General features: G+C 33.4%; 3 protein-coding genes, 1 long non-coding RNA gene and 3 other non-coding genes across 7 annotated transcripts; 3 read left to right on the top strand and 4 right to left on the bottom strand.

Annotated features, from left to right (window-relative positions):
* Positions 1–7374: 7374 nt before the first annotated feature.
* LOC108825207 (uncharacterized) lies at positions 7375–8013 on the bottom strand. The gene has a single exon (XM_018598531.1). It carries the CDS (start codon positions 8011–8013, stop codon positions 7375–7377), a length of 639 nt encoding a protein of 212 aa, XP_018454033.1.
* Positions 8014–8492: 479 nt separating this feature from the next.
* LOC108825208 (kinesin-like protein KIN-14G) lies at positions 8493–13434 on the bottom strand. The gene is made up of 19 exons (XM_018598532.2): positions 13291–13434; positions 12992–13158; positions 12517–12651; positions 12227–12439; positions 12071–12142; positions 11793–11861; positions 11497–11697; positions 11315–11396; positions 11134–11229; positions 10889–11065; positions 10703–10809; positions 10454–10632; positions 9948–10363; positions 9694–9857; positions 9446–9611; positions 9221–9234; positions 8997–9130; positions 8702–8905; positions 8493–8610 (listed from the first exon to the last, which is right to left on the bottom strand). Exons 1-19 carry the CDS (start codon positions 13409–13411, stop codon positions 8493–8495), a joined length of 2835 nt encoding a protein of 944 aa, XP_018454034.1. The 5' UTR covers positions 13412–13434.
* Positions 13435–18251: 4817 nt separating this feature from the next.
* LOC130500456 (U1 spliceosomal RNA) lies at positions 18252–18413 on the top strand. The gene has a single exon (XR_008939081.1). It is a non-coding gene; the product is annotated as a U1 spliceosomal RNA (small nuclear RNA).
* Positions 18414–18678: 265 nt separating this feature from the next.
* LOC130500586 (U4 spliceosomal RNA) lies at positions 18679–18829 on the top strand. The gene has a single exon (XR_008939205.1). It is a non-coding gene; the product is annotated as a U4 spliceosomal RNA (small nuclear RNA).
* A 711-nt stretch (positions 18830–19540) lies between these two features.
* Positions 19541–19704, top strand: LOC130500467 (U1 spliceosomal RNA). Its single transcript, XR_008939092.1, has one exon. It is a non-coding gene; the product is annotated as a U1 spliceosomal RNA (small nuclear RNA).
* Positions 19705–19889: 185 nt separating this feature from the next.
* LOC130499877 (uncharacterized) lies at positions 19890–20356 on the bottom strand. The gene is made up of 2 exons (XR_008938731.1): positions 20274–20356; positions 19890–20186 (listed from the first exon to the last, which is right to left on the bottom strand). It is a non-coding gene; the product is annotated as an uncharacterized LOC130499877 (long non-coding RNA).
* Positions 20357–21503: 1147 nt separating this feature from the next.
* LOC108825209 (uncharacterized) lies at positions 21504–22313 on the bottom strand. Its single transcript, XM_018598533.1, has one exon. The coding sequence runs from the start codon at positions 22311–22313 to the stop codon at positions 21504–21506; it is 810 nt and encodes a 269-aa protein (XP_018454035.1).
* Positions 22314–23541: the final 1228 nt, after the last annotated feature.

The following is a 23541-nucleotide window of genomic DNA, read 5'->3' as shown; positions in this document are numbered from 1 at the left end:
AAACTATTTTATTGGTGGAAACACCGTAACTTAATGATTAAGGTCTAAAAAGTTTTTACATATAGGTTTGAGATTCGATTCCTGGACTATGTAGTTTATTGCAAATTATCTCAAATTCAGGTTTCAAATCTCAGAGAAAATGTGATTTATTATGCAAATATGCAGATTATTAAAAAAAAAAAAAAAAAAAACTATGCAGATTATAGAATGAAGGATTACACACAATTATGCAGTTATGAAATGAATGATTACAAGAGATCTTCAACATGGTGCAAGTAAATCTTGTCAGGCGTGGATCTTCATAAGACGGCTCAGATGATGCAGTTAGGCGTAGATTTTCATAAGACATGTACTATCGTCGGTTGTCGAATTATCTATATAATCTTCCTAATAATTGTAATAGCATAGTTAAAAAAACTATTTTCTTGGAAAAAATATTCAAAATTCTTTATCTGCATTTGAATCCGGGATCCTAGAATACTAAGAGGCTGACTGGTTTCCACGCTACCACCCACAAATGCAGCTTTTGCGGTTGATAGCGGTTGACATTGTTTCGAAACAATCATGTAAATCGCTACAAATCGCTTCAAACCGCTTCGAACCTCTTAAAATCAAAAGCTGGTTCCAGCTAGTGTTTACGGTTGCGGACGGTTACGGATGAATAAATAAATATAAAATTATTTTCAAAAAAAAACAAATTTAAAATTAAAAATTTAAAATGCAAATATTATAAATAAAAATATATAAACATTAAATTAAACTAAAACAGTATCATATTATTTTTATAAAAACATTAAACTAAGGGCCTGACTGGTTTAACCGCAGCGATTGCGTTTGCGGTTGCGGAAGTTTACGGGTGCGGGTGATTGCGGTTTCAAGCGTTTTTTAGAGATTTGTACGACTGGCACATCGGTTAGTAATTGTTGCATTTGCGGGACTCTTATGACTGGTAAACTACCAAACGCAACATCTGTTAAATAATAAATTAACAATATTTACATTTTATATAATTATAAAAATATTAAAAATATAATAAATATAAATTTATATTTATAAAATCATATTATTAAATTTTAAAAATTTATAGAAAATATTTTGGTTTGAAATTTTTATAATATAAATTAAAATATAATATGTATATATTTTACAATTTCTATTATTTAAATTTTAAATTTTTATTGGATATTTTTAGTATTATTTTTATTTATTTTGTTTTTAAATAAAAAAAATTATCCTCCCGCAACCGCCCGCAACCGCAAACGCTAGCTGGAACCAGCTTTTGATTTTAAAAGGTTCGAAGTGGTTTGAAGCGATTTGTAGCATTTTCTATGATTGTTTCGAAACGCCAACAACCGGTGCGAACCACAAAAGCTGCGTTTGAAATTTTTAAAAATTAATATACATACATATATAAAGATATACACATATATAAAAGGAAATAAAATATTATTTTAAAAGTTTTAAATATAAATATTCAAAACAAATTTTATTAAAATTATAATTTTCAACTAATGAAAAGGTAAATAAATAAACACAATATCTTTTTTAATCATGTTATATTGATCATTATTATATTTTATTACAATAGTATGTTTTTATATTTTTATAATGTTATAATATGTTAAACTGATAATTAATTATTAAACCGTTGTAATATCTTATAATCAATCAGTCACAAATATTCCACAAACGCAATAATTTTCAACGTTGTGTCAATTAGATAAAACGTTTAATAACGGTTAAAACCGCAACTATCCGTATTTACAAACTCCCGCATCCACAATCGCAACATTGCTTTTGAACCAGTTAGACCTTAAAACGGACCGATACCAACTGTGTTGTAGGCATTTCTTACAATAAATTTAGTCTCTAAAACTACTTATCTGAATCTTTTATACTGAATTATACTCAGGCCTGATTATACTTTTATTCATCTTCTTCCCCTTCATCTTTTTTTCATCTTTTAGTCTATAAAACTATTTATCTGAATTTTGGTTCCCAAACATATGTTTGACCAGCTTCTAATCAGGCGCGGCTCTGGATACGATCTAGGATTTATGATAAATTTTTATATGTACCGATGTCAGTTGATGTTAACTGGTTTTGTAAATTATGCTTTAGGAATTATTTGGCTACGAATTTTGACTACCGGCCAACCAAGATGGGAAGAAAAAACATGAAATTGACAGAAATGACTTGACAATAGTGCGCTCTAACTTTTATAAAAGGCAGTGCTCTGATTAGTATTTGCCTTGCCCCTTGACTAAAATGCTGATGACTAGTTAGTTATCAACAGACGCTTATATATAATTCCATGTAAATTAAAAAGTCCCTATGTTTTTAGTTTTGTTTTTCTACACACTATAGACAAGTCTTTTTATTTATTTATTTATTTGAATCCTATTCATCTCTACCCAAAGGCGTAAATTCTTTATACAGTTCGTAAATTCTTTATACAGTTTATCCTTGAAGCTGATAAAGCATAAGCTTTAGGCTACCAAATATTAACCGAAAAATGAGGCTACATATCCAAACTATATTTTGGTCTAGTGACTTAGCTTCTAAAATTGAAAACATATTTCTAGCCAGATGAGTTTGAGATTTGCCATAAACAAAACATAAATCCTGCCACTTGTTATTTTGATCATATTTTTGTTTTGTTTATACTTTAAACTATTTTTTCTTCATTTATAGTTATTTTTATTCTTTTTTTTCCATTCATTCTTTGTATTTATTTTAGTTTCACTAATCATTTTCTGCATACTGTATATGGTTTAAATTTTCAAAAAATACGCTAGTATATTATTAGATTAAAATAATAAACATCAACACATTTTAAATAAGTCAGCATCTTTTTAAGCTAAAAATAAATGATTCATATCTGTTAACATATCTAAATTAAACTACTAATATTACAAGCAAAAATTTAACAAATACTAGTGAATCAACATTAACACATACAATTAACTAAAACTATAAATAAAAAATATTTAAATATAAGGCCACATTTATATAGATTTGCTTTAAACCACAAAAATGTTTGGGACGGCACTGTTTAGTGGCAATAAATAATATTAACTTAATATGCACATTGCATGTGAAATTTACTAGTTAGAATTCCAATTTTTTATATACTCTGTTGGCTGATTCAATTAATTCCGCTGAAAATGATTTAGTACTATATTATATATATTATGATTATTATCATACCGTTTGATTTGGATTTGAAATTATTTCAGATAAATGTCAGGGATACAACTCGCACGTTACCAAACTTCGTGTAAACTATTTAACCAAAATCCAAACCAACTTTGCATGTGACTACGATTTTTGTTTCAATTGAAATTCGAACACCAGGAAAATTGTTTTTAGCACATTTTCATATCTTACTTACTACCACAATCATGCGGGCTTAGAACTGTAATTGATAAATAATGGGTATTAAACGCATACGGGCATGCAAAACACACATATTAACTACGTAGGTCGTAGACATACACACGTTTTACATAAGACTTCTAAAGTATAGATAACAGTCACAGTTTTTATGTTACATATTATAAATAATTATATAATTATTTTAACATGTGAATAGGTCCATATGTTCTGTCCATGGTCCATGTGAATTGTGATAAAGGTGCCTGCATATATAATTAATAGATATAGACCGATAGAGGATCGTGTACTACCTCAAACAAAAAGCAATATAAATAAGTAATCGCACCCGAATAACCCTCACGAAAAAAAAATTAGCAGACATAAATATCTCGAACAGTGTTAGTTGTTGTTATATAATGTATTTATTTTATACTATAGACAGTTCATGATAAATGGATGATTTTCTGGTTCGAATCGTTTGCATACATGGCTATTATATTCCGGTCATAAAATTTTTAGTATTTTACAGCGACTGAACCGGATCGATAACCGTAGCGTGTAAGGTCGCGATAATCAGACACCGTGATGAATCTGGACACGAAGTCACGAACCTTCGGGTTTCACATTCCTCGAGGGAAGGGAACAGTTAGCGGGGACCCATTTTATGGGGACTGTGTGTGAATCGTGACGCGTAGTCTTTCGTGTGATGGGACATAAGAAGGCAACAAACACTGTATTGGTTCGTTGGATGAAACCCCAATATGTCGGCAACAATCATGCACACAAAATCATTTAAAAAGAAATCAAATAGTTTTGGACTTGAGAAATGAATTAAGTTTTTTTTTTTTCATGGTAAATAAAGCATCATGGACATTTGAAATTTAAACCATAGAAAGTAGGTTCCGACTATATTGAAGTGAAACATCAACATTGAATTTCTAGAATGTCTCCAGTTAATATAGATGACCAAATTGTAAAAGTTTATCAATTTACTTTTAAGTTATTTATAGCCCTAAGCCTTTTTCAAAAAAAAAAGTTGTTATTTATAGCCCTCAGATTTCAGAGTTGGTCCTGAATGTCTTGAATGATGTAGTTAAATTTTTTGAATATAATACCTTTCTATAGTTATCTTAGTGTATTTGAAAACAGAAACATACTAAAAATAGACCAAAAGATCTCAAATCTTTCCGATTTTGCCTAACTAAAACGTTTTGACATTTTAGTCAAAAAAAAAAAAACGTTTTGACATTAGATCTGATGTGAGATCCTACGTGGTAATGAAATATATGAGCTATATGCATGAACACGTGACGTGAGAAACATAGGCTCACCACTACACCGGAAGACGTCTAGGGTGATCGATCAGACGATCACTTCCTTTTTATAGGGGAATAATTTCGGCAACCGAACTTAATCAAGAACCACATGATGAGTTAGGTCACGGCTACACGTGAACCGTAGCTTTAGATAAAATCTTACATTCTGTTGTCAACACGTGTCGACAAGCAATCACAACATGTGGGCGGTGGATTTTCGTGTGTTTGCATCGCAGCAATAACTTTTAGCTACCCCATTTTTACTTACCCTAATGTTTGCTAAAGTCATCTCCGTCCCTACTCCATAATTTATTCTATCCCCTAGACTATATTTGAGAAGTGATTTTGCCACATGTCTTCTCTACAATCATTCTCACAAAAATAATATGACATGGCTACTAAAATTGATGACATGTCTTATAGATTAATATGACATGGACAATTTTTGCCACATGTCTTCTCTACAATCATTCTCACAAAAATAATATCACATGACTAATAAAATTGATGACATGTCTTATAGATTAATATAACATGGACAATTATACTTAATGTTAATTTATATTTTTGGTAAACTTTTAAAAATATGGTAATAACTCATATATTACATTTATTTTCGATTTATATTTTTGGACTTTTTAAAAATATGGTAATAACTCATAAATCATCATTAAAATAAATATATTCAATTATGGCATTTCAAATTTCGAAATATCATTTAAATTAAAAATATTTCAAAAATATATACATATTTTTTATAAATATGAAAAAATATTTGTTATAAATATTTCGTGTTTGTTATAAATATTTTTTATTCACTACTTAATTTTCCACTCCATTTACTCTATAAATAAAGTAAATTATGGAGTGGGGATGGAGATGTCTTTAGCATATGATGTTCCCATGTGAAAATGGAAAACTCGAGTGTTTTTGTTGTTACCGGGGATTTATGGCGAGCCATGATCCAACCAACTAATTTCTGGTAGTCTGATCACCGGTGCCAGTTAGATCCGGTTGCTCGTAAGGAGAATTAGATACCTTTATCGTCTGGCTACAAAGATGGATAATCTGAGTTGGGAATCATTCGAATCCGCGACCCTTAACGGTTTTTACGAGCGGCCTCAGCCACCCGACTACACCCTTGCGGTTGAAAACTCGGTTGCACAATATTTTTTTTGGGTAACAAAAGAGACTATTAACTTGGGCATAAGAAGCCGATAAATATTAAAACCTTAGTGAAACGCAGTTTATTTTCAGTTAATTATCCGGAGCGAGACGAAAAGAAACTTACCTGGCTTGAATCTGAGATCCGTGAATCTGTCTGCTGGACAAACTTAGATGTATATATGTTGAAGCAGAAAGTGACGAGAGCTTACAGTTTATAAACAGTATAGAGATAGAAAAGAAACGAGGAAGAAGCAAAATATCTTCTGGCAATTAGGTAAAAAGACCAAGAAAAATTGAGGGAAACAACGACAATAATATAATCTGAAACCACCTGATTGTTGTTGGTTACCGACAAGATTTGGTAATTACCTTGGTCAAAGGGCTTCAATGTGTCAGCAAATGGTCGGTTATTTTAGTGTATGCTCAAGCAACCATATAAACATCATATAAGTTCAAAAAAACAAAAAAAAAAGTTAGATTGAAGAATTGGGACTATAGTCTCAATCTGATTATAAACATATACCTAAAAATTCATTTTGCAGCGGTCAACAAAATATGATTCAGCAAGTGCTAGATCGTCACATATATAAGGCTTAAGGGAATCTTCTCTAGAAACACTAATGCTTCACATGACACTCAACATCAAGATGCTTGATGAGTTTATGCTTAACCAAAGAGTCTATCCACCGTACAAGACTGATCATTTTCATCCCTAAGAATACTTAACTTGAGCTTGTGCAAGGATGAACCCATAGAGAAATCTAGAAACCTATTTACGAAATTCCCAAAGGCATTGTAATTTGGGAAATCAGTGGCGTCTAAAACCAACAAGGGAATCAAAAGCCAGAGATTTTCCACCTTTTGAATAAAAGACTTAGTCCTAACAACATCAACAACACGTCACCATCCTCTACAAGCAACCAAACTCCAGAACAGTTACAAAGATGAACAAACTACAATGGCTTAAAAAAAAACTACAATGGCTTTACTCATAATAATCTCAAATTCTCCATATTATTCCTTCAGGCTAGAGAATTTTCAACCCATTACAATTTTTGCCTTTATACTATTATTATAGGTAAATTCACACCAACCCTTTGATATTTCTTTCTTTTAAAAAACAGAGATTCCTATTTTCTCTATTTATAGGGGAAAATAGCAATCTATTTTTACTTTATATTTTGAGCAATGCTATTATATAAAAATACATAGGAGCAAACAACATCTCTATTATAGAGGAAAAACTAGTAAAATATATTGGAAATGGTCTTAGTTAATTAGTGTTGTTGTGGATTATCTATAAAAGGTTTAGGCAGTGTTAATAGATCTTCAAATGTAGCCTTAGTTTCAAGATAGTTAAGATACTGAAACTGGTACGAAATAAAATTTGTACAACTATATCTAATAAAAAAGGAAAAGAAAAATGATGCCAAAACAAAAAAAAAGGAAAAGAAAAACTATATCCGCAAACCTCAACAGTGAGTAAGCAACATACTATGACTACTAACAATGGTCATGGCTCGGGGACAAGAATCCCATCACCATCATACTTCAAAACACCTGACCTGTTTATCGGTTTGCATCTTTCACCCATTAGTATTCTCTTCTTGCACAGCTCCTCTTCTCCATTGCCCTCGCTTATGCTTCTTCGTCTTCTCGTTCTTTTTCTTCTCGTCTTCAATCGTTGCCCTAAGATGAGTATCTTCAGTCGAGTTCTTGCCCTGCCACAAAAACTCTTCTTCTGAAGTGAATTATGCTTAGGTTTTGTCTTAACAACAGCCATGGTCTCAGCAGCTTCAGTAGTCTCTTTTTCAGAATCATCTCTCTGTTCTCTGTTTTCACCTTTAAGTGGTTTCTTGCGTCTGAAGGCAGCAGAAATTATAGAAGTCATCTTCTTAACAGGAAAAACCAACCTGGGTCTGATGAAACCTCTCTTTCCTTTCTCTTCTTTCATCTTCTTCTTGTATATTTTCTTCTGGTTCTTCCTTTTGGTTTTCTCTGGTGCCTTGGGTTGTTTGATCACTTGACACAATGAAACCCTAAACTTGCACAACGTGGACGTGGATACAGGGACGAGCCTTGGCAAATCCTTCCTCATCTCAGTCATGATTTGAGGTTTAGGAGAGTTTGAGGTGGATACTAATATCGTCATTGATTCAACCAATGATTAAAGAGAAAGAGAGTTAGTGGTGGTGTTGTGGAAAGAGCTGTGTATTTGTATTAGGAATCTGAGGGATTTTACAAAAACGTGGGTTGACTACACCACGTCTCCTAGTGGTGGTTACCGGTTAGTGCTAAATCGTGTTTTTTTTTCGCTTTTATTTCGAAAAACAAATGCAAAATGCTCTTGGTTCAGATTCGTTTCCCGGTTTTCTTTGGAATATAAAAGCCAAATCAAATTGAGCCGGTTTATTCTGGACATCGTACTTCTGTATGTATGTAGTTATGTTCAAAACATCCAAGAAGTCATAAATGGAGTTAAGGATTTTCGATTTTTCCTCTCTTTCCAGTAAATTTGTATAATATTGTACACACAAAGCAGTATACTTGAGATTCACAAAATTAAAAAAAAAAAACTATCTTTTGTTTGTTGTCTCCTTGATTTAACTCGTTACCAAAAAAAGAACATGTTCACTTGCCTAAACTTAATCTGCGTTTTCCATCTTTGGTTAGTCGCTGCTGTGGCTGAGAACCAACGGTGTTAGGAGTTCTCTTACTTGGCGCTGGGATCAGAGATGGAATCAAACTTCTGCCACGAGAAAACACAAATGTTCATGACCAAACCAATAAAGACTATTGCAAAATACTTAGAATCAAACTTTATAGGAAATTATTATTACCTGGTTTCTGAGAGTTTAGTAGTTCTTGTCTGAACTTTCTTCGGTTTGGAGTTTGATGAACTTTGTTTATTAGAAACTCCAGGCACATTCACTTGAACGTTCAATCGCCACAACAAATCAGAATCCGAGCAATCACTTGCTACGCCTTCATCAGATTCGTTATCTGTAATACTCTGCACTTCAAAGTCTTGTCTCCCACCGTTTCTGTCATTTGAAAAAAAAATGGTACGTAGAGATCAGTGATAAGAGGATGCAGATAAATACATGTAAAATGGAAGGTGAGTGAGCAACATACAGTGATTGCTTATCTATCCACACCCCTGACTTAAAGTCTCTATCCTCTTCAGTTGAGTTTAGTGATTGCCTCCGCCTCATTAACTCATGGAGATCTAAGGTGTGTCTTCTTGAAGATGCAGTATCACTAAACCCCTGCATATTGTTACATGTATATACACATGAGTTTTAGTTTACCAACTTTCGTTGCTCCTCGAAGAAAGAAAAGCATATATACACACATACCTCTGGTCCACTTATAAGAGCATGATTATCCCAAGATATTTAGGGATTGCTTAGCCATTTTTTATTAATAAAAAAGAGGAAAGAGAAGATGAAGAAGAAGCATAAGTGCTTAATTAAGCACTAAAAGTGATGTTGCTTACACTGTACAAGAGGAAAAAAAAGCATCACATTGTATTTTTTTCTAAGCACCTCAACCTAAGCAATTTAGGGATAATGATGCTCTTAGATCCATAATCTGAGGCCTAAGGTTGCTTAGTGCATTTCCCTTGGCAGGAAGCTTGGGTCGCAAGGAAGGTGTTTCAAGTGATCTTCTTCTTGATATTCTCTCAGGGGTTGGTTGTGCATCATTACCATTTCCTTTTCTTTCTAGAGCCATTTTGAGATTAACAATCTGAAATCCCCCACAGAACATTATCAGATTAGTGATAGGGGACACAACCAAAAAGTATGGTCATAGAGTATGGTTTAGGAACCTGTTCTCTAAGCTCCTTGACTTCTGAGTTATCTTTGTTCACACGAGCAGCGCCTAGCTCAACACTCCCCACTCGTTCAGCGAACTTCAGAGTGCTGATAGCTTCTCCAAGTGTATCAGCTTCTGGACTAATGTGGACAAACATAAGCGTCTTGGCTGATCCACCTGACAACAATACAAACAGAAGTTGTTAAAAAAAACGTTTTGTATATACACAAACGCAACGAGTGATGAGGTTTTTTTTGAGTATTTTACCGAGGGAGTCCTGGAGCAGCTGTGTGAGTTTACTATTCCTGTAAGGCACATGAGAAGTCTTCTGAGAAAGCGAAGAGATCACATCCCCAAGAGCCGAGAGGGACTTGTTGATGTGTTGAGCCTCCTTCAGTCTGTCTCCAGTCACCTCGGACTTGTCAACTCTCTCGCTTCCTGCGAGATCAACCAGATGCATGGAGCCATGGAGGATAGTTCCAGACGTGAGGTCTCTGCCTTGAACATGAACGGTGACACAGCTGTGAGATCGACTACTTCTGTCATTCATGGCTGTTGAGCTCACCGCACGGTTCATTTGTCCTAGATCCATCAGCTGTATAACGTCATCCGTCGTTGAGACAGGCATTAGACTTGCTTCCGGAACGTTAATTCCATTTTGAGAATTGTTTCTGATCTCCAACGTGGTCAGGAGTTAAGGATCAAACAAAATAAAAGTTATAGTTCTTGAAAGATGAGGAGACAGTGAGAAAAATTATTAGTCCAAAGGATATCTTTTAGGTTGGCCATCAGTGGCAAGTAGATCTCTGACTTGCTCGTTGTAAATTTCTAGCATCTGAACCGAGATTTCGTAGCTGGTTGTGTCTTTTCTTTGATCTGATAGAAGAAACAGATCAGCCAGTGCCCTGTAGTTCACACCTAGGCTTTCTTCAGTCAGTTCCTTAGGACCTGTCTAGAGTATTAGGCAAATTAGTAATTTAAAAACTTGATTCACACGGCAAGTATTGTATCAGTGTTTTTACCATGGTAAAAGTTTTCCCGGACCCGGTTTGGCCATAAGCAAAGATGCAGACATTGTAGCCATCAAGAACTGACCGTACCAGAGGCTGCATGTCTGAAAACACTTCCTCTGAAGAACAAATTATTCATTCAGTAATGTTAATCAGAGAAAAACAGACTCAAAGAAACATTATATGGACTTAAATAACCTTGTGTTGCAGAAGGACCAAAGACTTTGTTGAACATGAATGGTTTGTGTCCTTCTTTCCCATACTTTGATGGCACTCTGATTGTGATTGTCCCTTCTTCTATGTGTTCCACGGTACTCAAAGCAGTTGGTTCCCCGGGCAAGAACGGCCTAACCCGACAGTACACCCGTATGTTTCCTAATAATTACACAAGTGTGAGTGTCTCTAAGTATGCCACAAGTGATTTTTTTTTACAGTGAAGATACCTTTTAGGTCCTGCACTAGGTTGTACAATTTGCGGTTTTCTTCAAGAACTCTTTTGTATCCCGTAGCCGCATGAGCTAAACCATTTACATGATCGCCTGTGTAACAAACACAGTATATATTCACTAATTGAACATTAAAGCCTGAAGAAGCACATAGCAAGAATATGGTCTGAGTTGAAACCTAGGTGAAAGAAGTCTTCTTGATACTTCTTCTGCAGTAACTGCATTCCAGCTTTGGTAGTGTTTAGAACTTGCTTTAACTCCTGCAGGAATTTAAACAAAGCTCAAACTCCTTCTAACAGGAGATGCAAAAAAAAAAAAAAAAACATTTTCACAATATGCTTGCAACACAATGGAAGCTACCTGGATGTGCTTTTGTTGGTTTAGAAGAATCTCTTGTTCTTCCAAGTGTTCAGTATTTATCCTTTGAATCTTTTCTTCTACGACTTGTGATGTTATGTTTTCTTCTACTTCGTCATGTTGTCTTACTCCACACTGCTGAGACGGTTCCACTGTCTCGCATGATGAATCATCTTCTGGAATAGGCTTTGTACTTGATTTCATCTGAAAAAGAAAAAAATTTGAAAGCAAGCTTCTTAATACTTCCTAGCCAGACCAGAACCTCGGACAGAAGAAAATGACATCATGATTATCCTCACCATTTCATTTTGGATTGATAACCGTTGCTGGACTTCTTCCATAATTTTGTTCAACACAGACTCTATAACCTGAGGAGATTAAAGAAATAAATAAATCAGATTTTTCAATAAGAATTTGGAAAATTGTGTCTACTAGTCTTGCTAACAATTCCTGGTACTATTACAGTTGGAGATACATAGCCATCATTTTTATATATCCTAAGAAGCTTTAAGAAAAAATCAATAAGGTTTCATTCAGCAAACACAACCATAATAAACTATAAAAGCAGAATTCTTACACTTGGAATGTCTTCATTCTTTTTGTCTGAAATAAATGATCGAACAAGCGCGTTAATGGATCTAGAATCTCCCTGCAAAGTAAAACAGAAATACTTTTATCATTAACCACCACAACCGATGCCATATCAACAAAACATTTCTACTTTGTCACTTACTTGCCCAAGATCAGAACACACAGGCTGATCAGGTGATGAATGAGTTGTTGACATGAACGGCTCTGAACTTTTCCTCAGAAATGGTTTCCTCGATCCAAAATTATTCTTCATGTTGGATCCATACCTCCACGGACCAGTTCCACCTTTCAGTTTCCACTCGCTATAAGACTTAAGTGCAAGTATGCTGTTCACTATCCTAATAGACTTTCCTCCCTGAAAAATAAACAAAACAAAGATTTTAAAAAGAAGAAGCTACAAGTAGTCTATATCTTCTTTCAAGTCTTTTATACCTTCTCCATGTCAGAAGCTTCAAAAGATGGCAAACCCATTTCCTCAACGGCAACTAAAAAGTTCCTGATGTTTTCAAAGTACTGAAAAGCAGAGAGTGCAGCTCCATCTGCAACATCATCCGGTGCTTCAACAACCTGTGAAAAAAAAAAGATGTTAATTCTCTACATATAAGTCAATACAATGTTTTTTTTTTTTTTAAAGTCAATACAATGTTTCATTTAACTTATCTATGTAGGTTTAATACTTTATTTTCTGCCAAAACTATACTAGTTGATAAACAAACCGGTTCAGAATTCAAAAATCGATGGAACATAATCAACATAAATTACAGCTTATGGAGAACTCCGAGCAAGTTTGTCCGCAATTGTTTAATACAGTTGTTTAGCTATTTAACACCATGAAACAAACAAAAGATTAAACCGTTTACTTGACGTCACAAAACTAATATTACATGATGTGGTTTCGGGTCGATACCTTTGAGACTGAGCCAGGATTAACTTTGTTAAGAACATTACAAAGAACGATCCCGCTTCTCAACCCAAGCCTAAAATCTTCTTCAGAAGGTTCGGCGGGGAAGTCTCTACCGCTAGAAACTCCGAGCGTCTCTCTAAGCCACGCAGCAGCTTCGTATCTTCTTAGAGCTACGTGCCAAATATGAAAAGATAAATATGTTTACATGATATCTATTAACAAAGGCGATTTCAACGTGGGAATAATTCAAAATCATTATATGAAAACACGAAGGGGATAAGATCTCGGAGAGAGAAACTCACAAGATTCTTCGAGTTTCCGCGGTAATAGAAATCCGGCATCGTTTGATCGGGTACTATAATGTTGAAGAACATCTTCAACGATGGATACTATGGAGAAGGGAAAATCATTGGTCTCCTCCATCTGGCAGGGTTCCTGAGAATTTTCGTGAAATTGTTGTTTAGTTTTAAGGATTAGAGAATCTCTCAGCAGGGAGAAGTTTTGCGGTTTGTATATAAAGGATCGCAATGGAAGATGAGATATGTCTTTTTGAAATTATTTTTTTCCCTCACTTTCTCGCTAACACTTTCTAATGAATTAAACAAAACTAGATTTTGACCCGCCCTTCAAAGGGCGGGTATATTTTTTGTTTTAATCTTTTTTTTGAAAAATTATTTGTTTGTATTTGATTTATTTTATAATCATATTTGTGTTTGTTACTAATTTAATTTGATATAATAGTCTTTTAAATAAATGAAATATATAGATGGATCCAATATGTCACATTTATTGGGTTTTTAACCAAAGATTTAAACATAAGTAATTTTATGTTAAATTTAGATACTTGTTCATGTATTACAAAATTTATATGTGATTTGTTCTTTTTTATTTTTAATTTGAAATTTATATATTTTAGTTTATAGAATTTTATATGATTTAAACGGATAGTCAAACCCAAACTAAAACCCATAAAATATGAATTGAAACAAAAATTTGAATTCTGAATAGACTTAAACCAAAATCTCATCATATAATTAAACTTCTTAATTTATTAATAATAAATATTACAATATCAACAACTTAGAATATTTGTGTTCAAATATTAATAACATAAACAATTTTTGACCCACACTTGAAAGCACCATATATTTTATGATGTAAAATTTCATTAATAATTTTACAAAAATTATGTAAACTCGTAAAGATTTTGTCTATTTTGAAACAGGAAAATTCGGATATGTTTTCAAATCTATAGATCTAGTGATTCAATATGTAATCCGGTTTGGATTTCAAGAGATATTCATCAACTAAAATTTTGATAAAACCCACAAAAACCGTTAAAACCAGAGGTGCATGTTGAACCTATAGGTGATTGATATAATTCAATTTTATTTAAATTGTTATTTTTTATAAATTTAAAATTTAATTTCAATGTTTTAATTAGATATTTAGATAATTATTAATTGATAAAAGTCATGTCCAACATAAGTATTTTTATCTCCTATTGGTATAGGTGAACATATGAACATGACCTATTGACCTATACCAAACATAACAAAACTTATAACCGCGGATCTTAAAACATGAACATGACCTATTGATATAGGTGTGGTCAAACTATTTAATAAAATAGATTAAAAACTATTAACTATTTAGAAGAATATTATACAAAAAAACACAGATACGATTAAAACACACAAATGTAATTTTTTTTTAAAATATAAAACAAAAAATATACCCGCCATTTTAAGGGCGGATCAGAATCTAGTTGTATTTGAATTATATAGCGTAACTCTAATTTGTTGTAGAAAATGTTTAAATTATATTTTATGTGAAATGAAATATAAATAATTTAAATTTTAAAAAATTTCTAAATTTTTAAAAATTACTTTTTAATACTGATATATTTATAAACTATATTATTAAATTAGAAAAATGACCTATTAATAGTCCATCTATTTTATAAAATTATTAAAACTTTTTACTAATCAGTTAAGAAAAATATTCTACACAAATATGATTACAAAGAAAAACACAAATATGATTAAAAAAATACAATATAAAAATTGAATTTTTAGAAAATGTAAAACAAAAAATATACTCACTCTTTGAAATGTTGATCAGAATCTAAATTGTATTATATTATCTTAATTAAACCACAGTTCATTTCCATTAATTTTTATAGTGGACATAATATTTATTAATGTAAAGTATCAATATTATTGTTTCCAAATGATATAATTTTTATTTATTGAACTACGTAAGGTTGTCTACAGTTTGTAATAAGTAGTGAACCACTAATATTTTGGAATTAAAGGGTGACTTTACAAAATATGCATACATCTTAGAAGCATTACAAAATTATTTTATGAATAATAATAATTACTGGAACTGAATTTATTCTGATGGATCCCAAAAGAAAAAAATAACCGCATATTACGTAACATATAGGTGGAAGTTACAGATTTAGGAAACCAACGTGGAAGTTACAATTTTTTTAATAAAGGTAATTATATAATATATCTAGATAATTAGTTATATGCATTATATTTTATGTTGGACACAACCTTTAATCAATTAGACATGTTGAAGAATTAATAGAATATAGATAAATAAATTAATTAGTAATAATAGCTAGCGGAAGGGGTGAAAGAGGCGCAATACGCTCCGAACCTATCCCCCTAAACCTCCCCGTTAGGCTAATAATTATTTGTTTCCGTTATTGTGACCAGTGGGCTTATATGTTTTGCCTTTATTTTTTGTTTTGTTTAATAAAGGTTATGCTCGGAACTGTCTGATTTTTCTTTTGCTAAAAAAATCGTCAAAACTGAAACTGTATTCATGATCTTCATTCTTAGAACAATAATTTTGTTGTAGATTTTTAGCTGGTCGAAATAGTGATATCTGGAACTAAACTTTATGTTGAATATAAGTTCTAGCCTCCGAAAAGATTATGTGTCAAACGAACTAGCTCTATTACATTAATATTTTACCATCATCTCATCTTTTGGAAAAGGCAGTGTCTCTAATTTTAATATTCATAATGTATAAGTATCGACTTTTAGATGTGAACCTGACCCTTTGCCGAACACACCAATCTGTAAAAGTGTAGATTTGCTTAGAATATTAAAAGATACATATGCATGTATTAATGTGTATGTATGGTACGATGTGGTGTATATTCGTTTGGGTGGTCCAGTTCAAGGGATTTTATTAATAAATGGATCGTTGCCTCTTAAATGGGACCGTTCATCATAATTTGGTAACATTAAGACCCTTAAGTGCCTAGTTTTTGATAGTTTAGAGTTCAGACAGTTTACTAGCTTTTGTTTAGGGAGCTTAATTGAAAAATTTTGTTTAAACATTTCAAGTGTCAGTTGAACTAAGTCATTTCTTTGCTTCCTAATTAGTAGCTAGGAAACACAGACCAAACATTATTTTCAGTTGTTTTTCTTAACAAATAACTTATTTACTATATATCTACTTAATCTAAGTGATGATGCATGGATGATACTAGTACAAAGTCCAAACAGAAGAACTGAATTTAAGTTATTAATCCAACAACCCTTCTTAATATGTTTTAAATCGGACTGAGATGATATGAGATCAATTAATCAACATTGTATGTGTATAGGCAAAATTTGCAATGAAACAAAAAGATAATAACAAACTGTCTGACCACAAAAGGATGATAACAATTAACAATTATGCTTCACAATTAACATAATTAATAGATAATAATTAATCCCGGCGACAGAACACGACAAAAGAGGTTCCATAAGTATGATTTGATGTACTTGAGAAATACTTTTGATTTGTGAGAGTTTTTGAGAGGGGTCCTTCGGTGTATACTTTTTCTTTAGGATTGGAACATTTAAAGTAGCAAACAAGGTCTCATGTCCCTCCCGACCTTAACATTTTGGCAGTGAATAGATGTTATGGTATAACACTGTCAAATCACAACGCTGATTGTTGTGATAGCAACTAAGTAGTAGTATATCTGTAAATGTTATTTATTTTTGGATTGTAAGTTTGGGGTTCTTTCTCTGGTTAGGAAAAAATAGAAAACACGCAATTTTTAAGATGTAGTCCACAACAGCCTTTTAAAGTTGATTGGATTGAACATTACTGTACCCAAAATTTTGATTAAACATTCCAAAACAAGGTAGGGTTTTCGTGAAAAGATTTATGAAGGTTGATTATTATCTATATATATTATGTGCACATTACTATTTTGCATAGACAAAATATATCAAGAAAACAAATGAAAAATATTTATTAGTTTTAAAATTTTCCTAGGAAAAAAACAAAATGGGAGATATATTATAATACATAATATAGATAAATTTATGTAGTTTTCTTTCTCCATTTTCTCAAACAGAGGTAATTTAAAGCAGATATATAAAACTAAAAACGTTCTTAACCAGATGATGAAGCACTTCCAAATCCAAAAAAAAGAGACATTAGACCCTCTTCCATTTATATGGTCTCTAACCCTATACTGTCTGAGTGTTCTAACTAGTTGGTATGGCCTAGAATATATGGTTGTGACTCTTTTCTTTTGCATAATGTTTGGTGGGAGGATTTAGTGGAAGTTTCAATGCAAACATGTACATCTGCTGTGTCCTTAAAATGCATTTAGATGTTTAATCCATTGTCCCCTTTCACAGTACCGCCCTGTGTAAAAGCAAAAGAAGCATGTCCTTCTGGCCATGCTTAGAATATCTAGAATTTCAGCCTTTTTCAACAAAATCTTCAGTATATTAGTTGGTTTGTGGTTAGCATTTGTATATTTTTGTAATACTGAGATCAAGCATAACTAACTTTGTTTTCCCTTTTTTTTATATGTAATAAGCTTTTTAATCTTGCTTCCAGCCCAGAGTTGTTCAGGGTAGGGTCTGCTCTTTTAGGTGAATTATCAATTCAATATATTAACAAAGGCAGCAAGAGCATTAGTGGTTTCATCGACTAAGTGTGTGATGTCACTCTTTTTTTTCTATCTGATGATTTCATCATTGAATACTTCACTTTCAAGTTTCAACCTTTTTACTCGAACTTAAAACTAGACAGATTTGTTTTTGGTTTGCAGGCCACACACTTAAATGGCCTATAACATTCGGCCCATATGTACAACAGAAACGAATTTTGTCATCTCAAGCCTGTTTCAGTAGTAAAATGTTGCAAGCCATCCCACATCGCTTACACGTAAACAGCATTATAAGCGGAGCAGAGTATAAAAAGGGAAGTAGAGAGAGCGTTCAAATCACTTACCTGGACGGGGTCGACTCATGATCAAGAAGATGAGTGGCCTAGGCTAGTGATCTCCATTGCACTCAGGAGAGGCGCTTAGCCTAAGGTCTCCCCAAGTGGGAGAGCCTGCGTCATTATTTGTGGCAGAGGGAGCCTGCGTTCGCGCGGCTCCCACCATACATTATGAGTCTTTGAACCTTTTTGTAATTATTACATAACCGTTAAAACATTTTACTTGTTATATAGCGTATTTCTTGTTCAAATAAACTACAAAACATTGTTGTATTTAGGGCGAAAACAGTTGCAGAGATGTATGCATGACAAAAATACATTGATTTTGTTAGGTCAAGCTAAATTAACTATCCCACATCGGAAATGTGTATCAAAGTAGGTTGGTTTTGCTGACTATAAAACAGAGACGCGGTCGTAGGTTGATACTCATCTTTGCGCTTGGGGCAATGACGCAGCTAATGAGGTACTAACCGAGGCGCGTCTATTGCTGGTTGAAAACTATTTCCAAACCCCCTCTTAGGCCTTAGCTTGTCTTTGGCCTTTGAGAATTTCTGGAAGGGCTCCCTTAGGGGTAAAGCCCTACAATCTCCAAGTTCAATTTTTTTTTATTCTTAGCATTGGTCTCAAATTATAAAAAGGCGAAGAAGACATCTTTGTCTAAACTAAATTAATGATGTTCATAATGTCCACGTAGAACTTCAATACAAACACCAAACCATAAGGAAGAGATACTGAATCTTAAGCACAGAGCTAGTGCTAATATATTGTGTTTCTTTACCACATACGGTCTGCAAACTATTGAGTAAATATATGTTCGTATGTTAACAGTACTGATTACCATGTCTCCCTTGCTTGACTCTTCATAACAAGGCCCTTAGCATTAATCTGCTTAACCTGAACCCTTCTCAAAATCACTTTTGCTATATATAAATAGAAGTTACTCTGAATGTTACAACTTTCCGACCACTGAGTGAACTAGCAATCGTGTAGAAGTTACTGGAATGTTTCAACTTTTATCTCTTTCTTCTGAAAGAAACTAGTTGTCAGTTTTTGTAAATCCGGTCAAAGACAAGAATCATCATAGCAAATCTGAAAATCTGTATTTGAGTATCCAGAAATGTAACTAGTAAAGCTCAAACACTAAACTGGTTCAAGCCCATGTGCATAACACGAAAGAATCCTTGCCATCTGAAGCTTTTGAGATGTAATAAACAGTCCCACATCGCTTACACAGAGAAATAGCACTCGTGAAGCAGACTATAAGAAGAGAAAGTGGTGAATACAAGCAAATCACTTACCTGGACGGGGTCAACTCTTGATCAAAAAGATGAGTGGCCTAGGCTAGTGACTTCCATTGCACATAGAGGAAGGGTGCTTAGCCTAAGGTCTCCCCAAGTGGGAGAGCCTGCGTCATTATTTGTGGCAGAGGGGTGCCAGCGTTCGTGCGGTCCCTACCATTCATATGAATCTAAATTCTTGTATATATTCGTTGGATCATTAGTAGTTTTACTGTATTTGATCCCTCAGGCCTTGTCCAAATAACTAAATGCAAATCTGGATGAAATACTTACACTTCTTCTGATGTTTTCTTACTGTCTACAAACATATTGAGTGTTCACTAGAGAAACAATGTGTTGAATAAGATAAATAATAATACTCATTATTCATGTCTCTCTTTGACTCTTCAATACAAATCTCTCTAACATTATTCTGGTAATCCCCAAACACTTCCCTATATCAACTTCTTGCTTAACAACAACTCCATTACATTTTTGTTCCCCAATCGTTGAATGATCTAATAACCGTTGAGAAGTTATGTCCTCTCCTTCATGAATCGTCTTCAAGAATCATAGAGCTAAAAATCAGCTGAACGAACTCGCTCTGTTTCAACTTTTCTCTGTGATCCTCTGCCGAAAGTGACTTCTTCTCAACATTCCTGTTAAAATTCCAGTCAAAAGACAAAGGACTAATCAGATAGCTATGTAATGAGAATATCCAAAATGTATTGTGTGGAAGCAAATACCGTTCAGGCAAACTCTGGTTTGACGTTTTCTTGGCAGAACCTGTTTCTTCTCCACATAGGCCTCTTGAGATGAAGAGTTTGTCAGCTGCCATTAGACAAGACTTTAATTGCCTAGCAAGTTATTTGTACTCACTTTAAATTGGACTCACGAGCCCATTTACTTAATCCACTTTAAATTGGACTCAAATAATATAAATTTAGCCCAATTAAAAGTTATCTGTGATAAAAATAATTAAATAGATTATTCTTATTATTCATGAATAATATAATAAAACTAAAATAAATAATGTACGCAAACTTAAACATAAAATTATATACAAAATTAAAACCACATAAGGTATATATAAAGTTCATAAATTTAATTAATCAAAATTAATCTCGTACTATGAAACCGCGAATCAAAATCTAGTAGTTAGTTAAAATTCATAGTTTGATACAAAATGTTAAGCTTGAGTATTTTATAAGTTATAACAATAGAATAGCATATGAACTGTATACGTTTATGTTAGTTGTCTAACCTTTTGAATGGCCAGATCCTTTGTACCTAATATAAAGTACAAACCATAAAAGTTCTAGTAGCTAGTGACTACTTCATCGACTAGATTAAAAGGGATTACCACGATAACCATAAACGCAAGCTAAGTATAACTCTTACACGTAAGATTTTTCTTGTGATAATCAGTAATCACACAAGAGATTTAAAAATATCCATGCCAGCATTGATATTCTTGGAAGTAAAACTGCAAATAGCTTAAAGTTTGTCACTCGAACAATAAGTTATATAATTACTAATTCGCATCGAATGATGGCACATCATGTATATCAACTTTATTTGATACTATATGGAACTTTTTCTAGCTTTGTCACGTAATTTTATGTCGTTAATATTTTGAGTAAGTTTGCATTGAGTTGGTTGACGAAAAATAAAATCGAAAAAGGCAATGGCTAAATCAAAATAAAATATACAACAACTGAAGAAAAAGAGAAGTAAAATGAATTGATAGAAAGTGCTCATTTTCTATTTTCAACTGTTCTGACTTTAAAATCTGATACTAACTGTTGAAAGTTAATTAGACTAATGCCGTATCATTTTTTATAAACCAAAAGAAATGAATATACTTTGTAATTATTTGGCCACTGAATCATGTAAGCAAATTGATATTTGAACTACCATTACCTTCCTTTTTTTTTGAACAACTGCGATTTTAAATTAAAGGAGAAGCAAAGGTTCTAGGCCCAACGGCCCAATACAGAAAAATCAAAAGATGAAACAGAAGAGGAGTCGGCCTTAAGGGCCCATTTCGCTAGAGAGTCAGCATCTTCGTTCTGAGAACGGGAGATGTGCTTGAAAGAGATACATGCAAAGGCGGAGGAGAGGAAGGCGATATCAGTGAGAACGCCGTAGATCTCCTTCATCGGAGCCTTGCCGTTGATTGCTCTGATGAGCGTTGAGCAGTCGGAGAGGAAAGTTATGCTTGTAATCTCCGATTTGATTGCCTTCTCGATACCCTGGAGCAGAGCAAGGGCTTCTGCCACGAGCGGGGATGCGACGTTGTCGATCTGCAGGGAAAACGATTCGGGAGATGGAGAGTCGGGGCAGTGTAATACGCAAGCGATTCCTGCCTTTCGTGTTGATGAGTTCCAGGCTGCGTCAGTCTTGCAGAAGATTGGAGTGGAGGTGATCGATAGGGTATTGGCTCGGCGTTCCTGGGAAGTTGCGAATGGTAGGCCTTGCTTGGATTTCCTTGAGAGAGGTTGAGCCTGATCCCATTCTCTTGCGGCGGTTATGCTTCTTGTGGCTACTTCAGCAGCTGATTGATGAAACTGCTCGAAGATAAGTTTGTTTCTTGCAAGCCATAGTGACCAACAAACCCAAGAGATGATGGGATTCTTGAGACCAGTTGGAGGGAGGCATATGCTTAATCTCAGCCTCACCAGTGCTGTCTTGAAGTCCAAATCCTCAGCTAGGTGAACTGGGTTGAAAAAGGGGATTTGGCTCCACACTTGCTTCGCGAAGGGACAGTTGAAGAAGAGATGCATTGTCGTTTCAATTCCTTTGCAATGGGGGCAAGAGACATTGGTAAGAATCCCACGCTTCTGTAGACTTTCTCCTATTAGTAACGCTCCTGTGTGATGGACCAAAGAAAAACTTTTAGCTTTGGTGATGTCTTGGTAGTCCAGATGTCTTTTAACGCTCCCTGTGTGATGGACCAAAAAAAATACCTTCCTATTTCCTTTTTCTTTGGTAGTGGGAACAAATAACAAAACAAACAAAATGTTAACCTAAACGTGTATTTTTTTTTTTTTTGAAAAAGGGCCTTTTATACCTAAACGTGAAGTTATAAAACGCAAACCCTTATCTTATCCGGATCGTGGGAATTATAATTTTTACGTTAATTTTTTTTTTGATATAGATTAGTTTTTATTTAGTAATATTCGTTGTTGACATGTTGAAGAGATATATAACCTGATATAAATAATCTTATCCATTTTTCTTTTCTTCAAAATGTCCGTGTATAATATATAAGCAGGCCGTTACAAATTTTCCATGTTTTATCTTTCGTAAGACCTTTTTAGATAAAGTCTTTAAGGACATGTTTAGCGGCCGACAAACAAAAAGAAGAAGAAGAGCATGTTTAACTATTTCTTTCTTTTTGAAACTGAAAAAAATCATAAATTTAGTTCTAAAAAAAATCATAAATTTAAATGTAAGATTACAAGAAAATAAAGATCTACAGGACCACAGGTTTTCAGAGTCGGTGATTGTTAGACTAAAATTTTGTTTTTGTTAGTATAAGTTGTTATTCTATACCCTATAAATTCCAAACCAAAACAGCGATTATTTGTGAATGATTTATAATATTCACATCTCACGAAAAACATAAAGTAGATGTAAAACTATTTCCAGCGATTACTTTTTGAAAAAGTTAAATGCAAATGGTTTTTATAAACCTGGTTATGATGTCAACTTCCGCACAAAACATAAAATATATGTTTTGTGAATTTGGGTTTCTTTTACAGACGTTCTAGGTCGAAAATGTTAAGACTTTTCTATAATGGTATATATATAAAAGAAATGCAACCGAAGACAAAAATACAAAGTAATACTCCGATTTAGTCCAAGTTGGATATAAAATATATATACACAACGAAATGAGAGTTGTAATGAGGGAATGATCTAGTTATTCCACTACAAAAGAAAAAGTAAGGAAATGTATATGGGAGTCCTTACAAGAACAAGTTGTGTTATATTTCACCATAATAAAGT

The sequence above is a fragment of the Raphanus sativus genome, chromosome 9, assembly GCF_000801105.2.
Source record: "Raphanus sativus cultivar WK10039 chromosome 9, ASM80110v3, whole genome shotgun sequence".
In the NCBI taxonomy this organism is placed as follows: domain Eukaryota; kingdom Viridiplantae; phylum Streptophyta; class Magnoliopsida; order Brassicales; family Brassicaceae; genus Raphanus; species Raphanus sativus.
This window is presented reverse-complemented; position numbering and strand designations above follow the sequence as displayed.

What these genes read in the sequence shown, in the direction of transcription:
- LOC108825207 (XM_018598531.1), bottom strand. Translation starts at nt 8,013, where the DNA reads ATGACGATATTAGTATCCACCTCAAACTCTCCTAAACCTCAAATCATG.
- LOC108825208 (XM_018598532.2), bottom strand. Translation starts at nt 13,411, where the DNA reads ATGGAGGAGACCAATGATTTTCCCTTCTCCATAGTATCCATCGTTGAA. An exon ending in TGTGTTCTGATCTTGGGCAA is followed by an intron (nt 12,143 to 12,226) that starts GTAAGTGACAAA and finishes TTTACTTTGCAG; the next exon opens with GGAGATTCTAGATCCATTAA. An exon ending in CCTAGTGCAGGACCTAAAAG is followed by an intron (nt 11,066 to 11,133) that starts GTATCTTCACTG and finishes TGTAATTATTAG; the next exon opens with GAAACATACGGGTGTACTGT.
- LOC108825209 (XM_018598533.1), bottom strand. Translation starts at nt 22,313, where the DNA reads ATGCATCTCTTCTTCAACTGTCCCTTCGCGAAGCAAGTGTGGAGCCAA.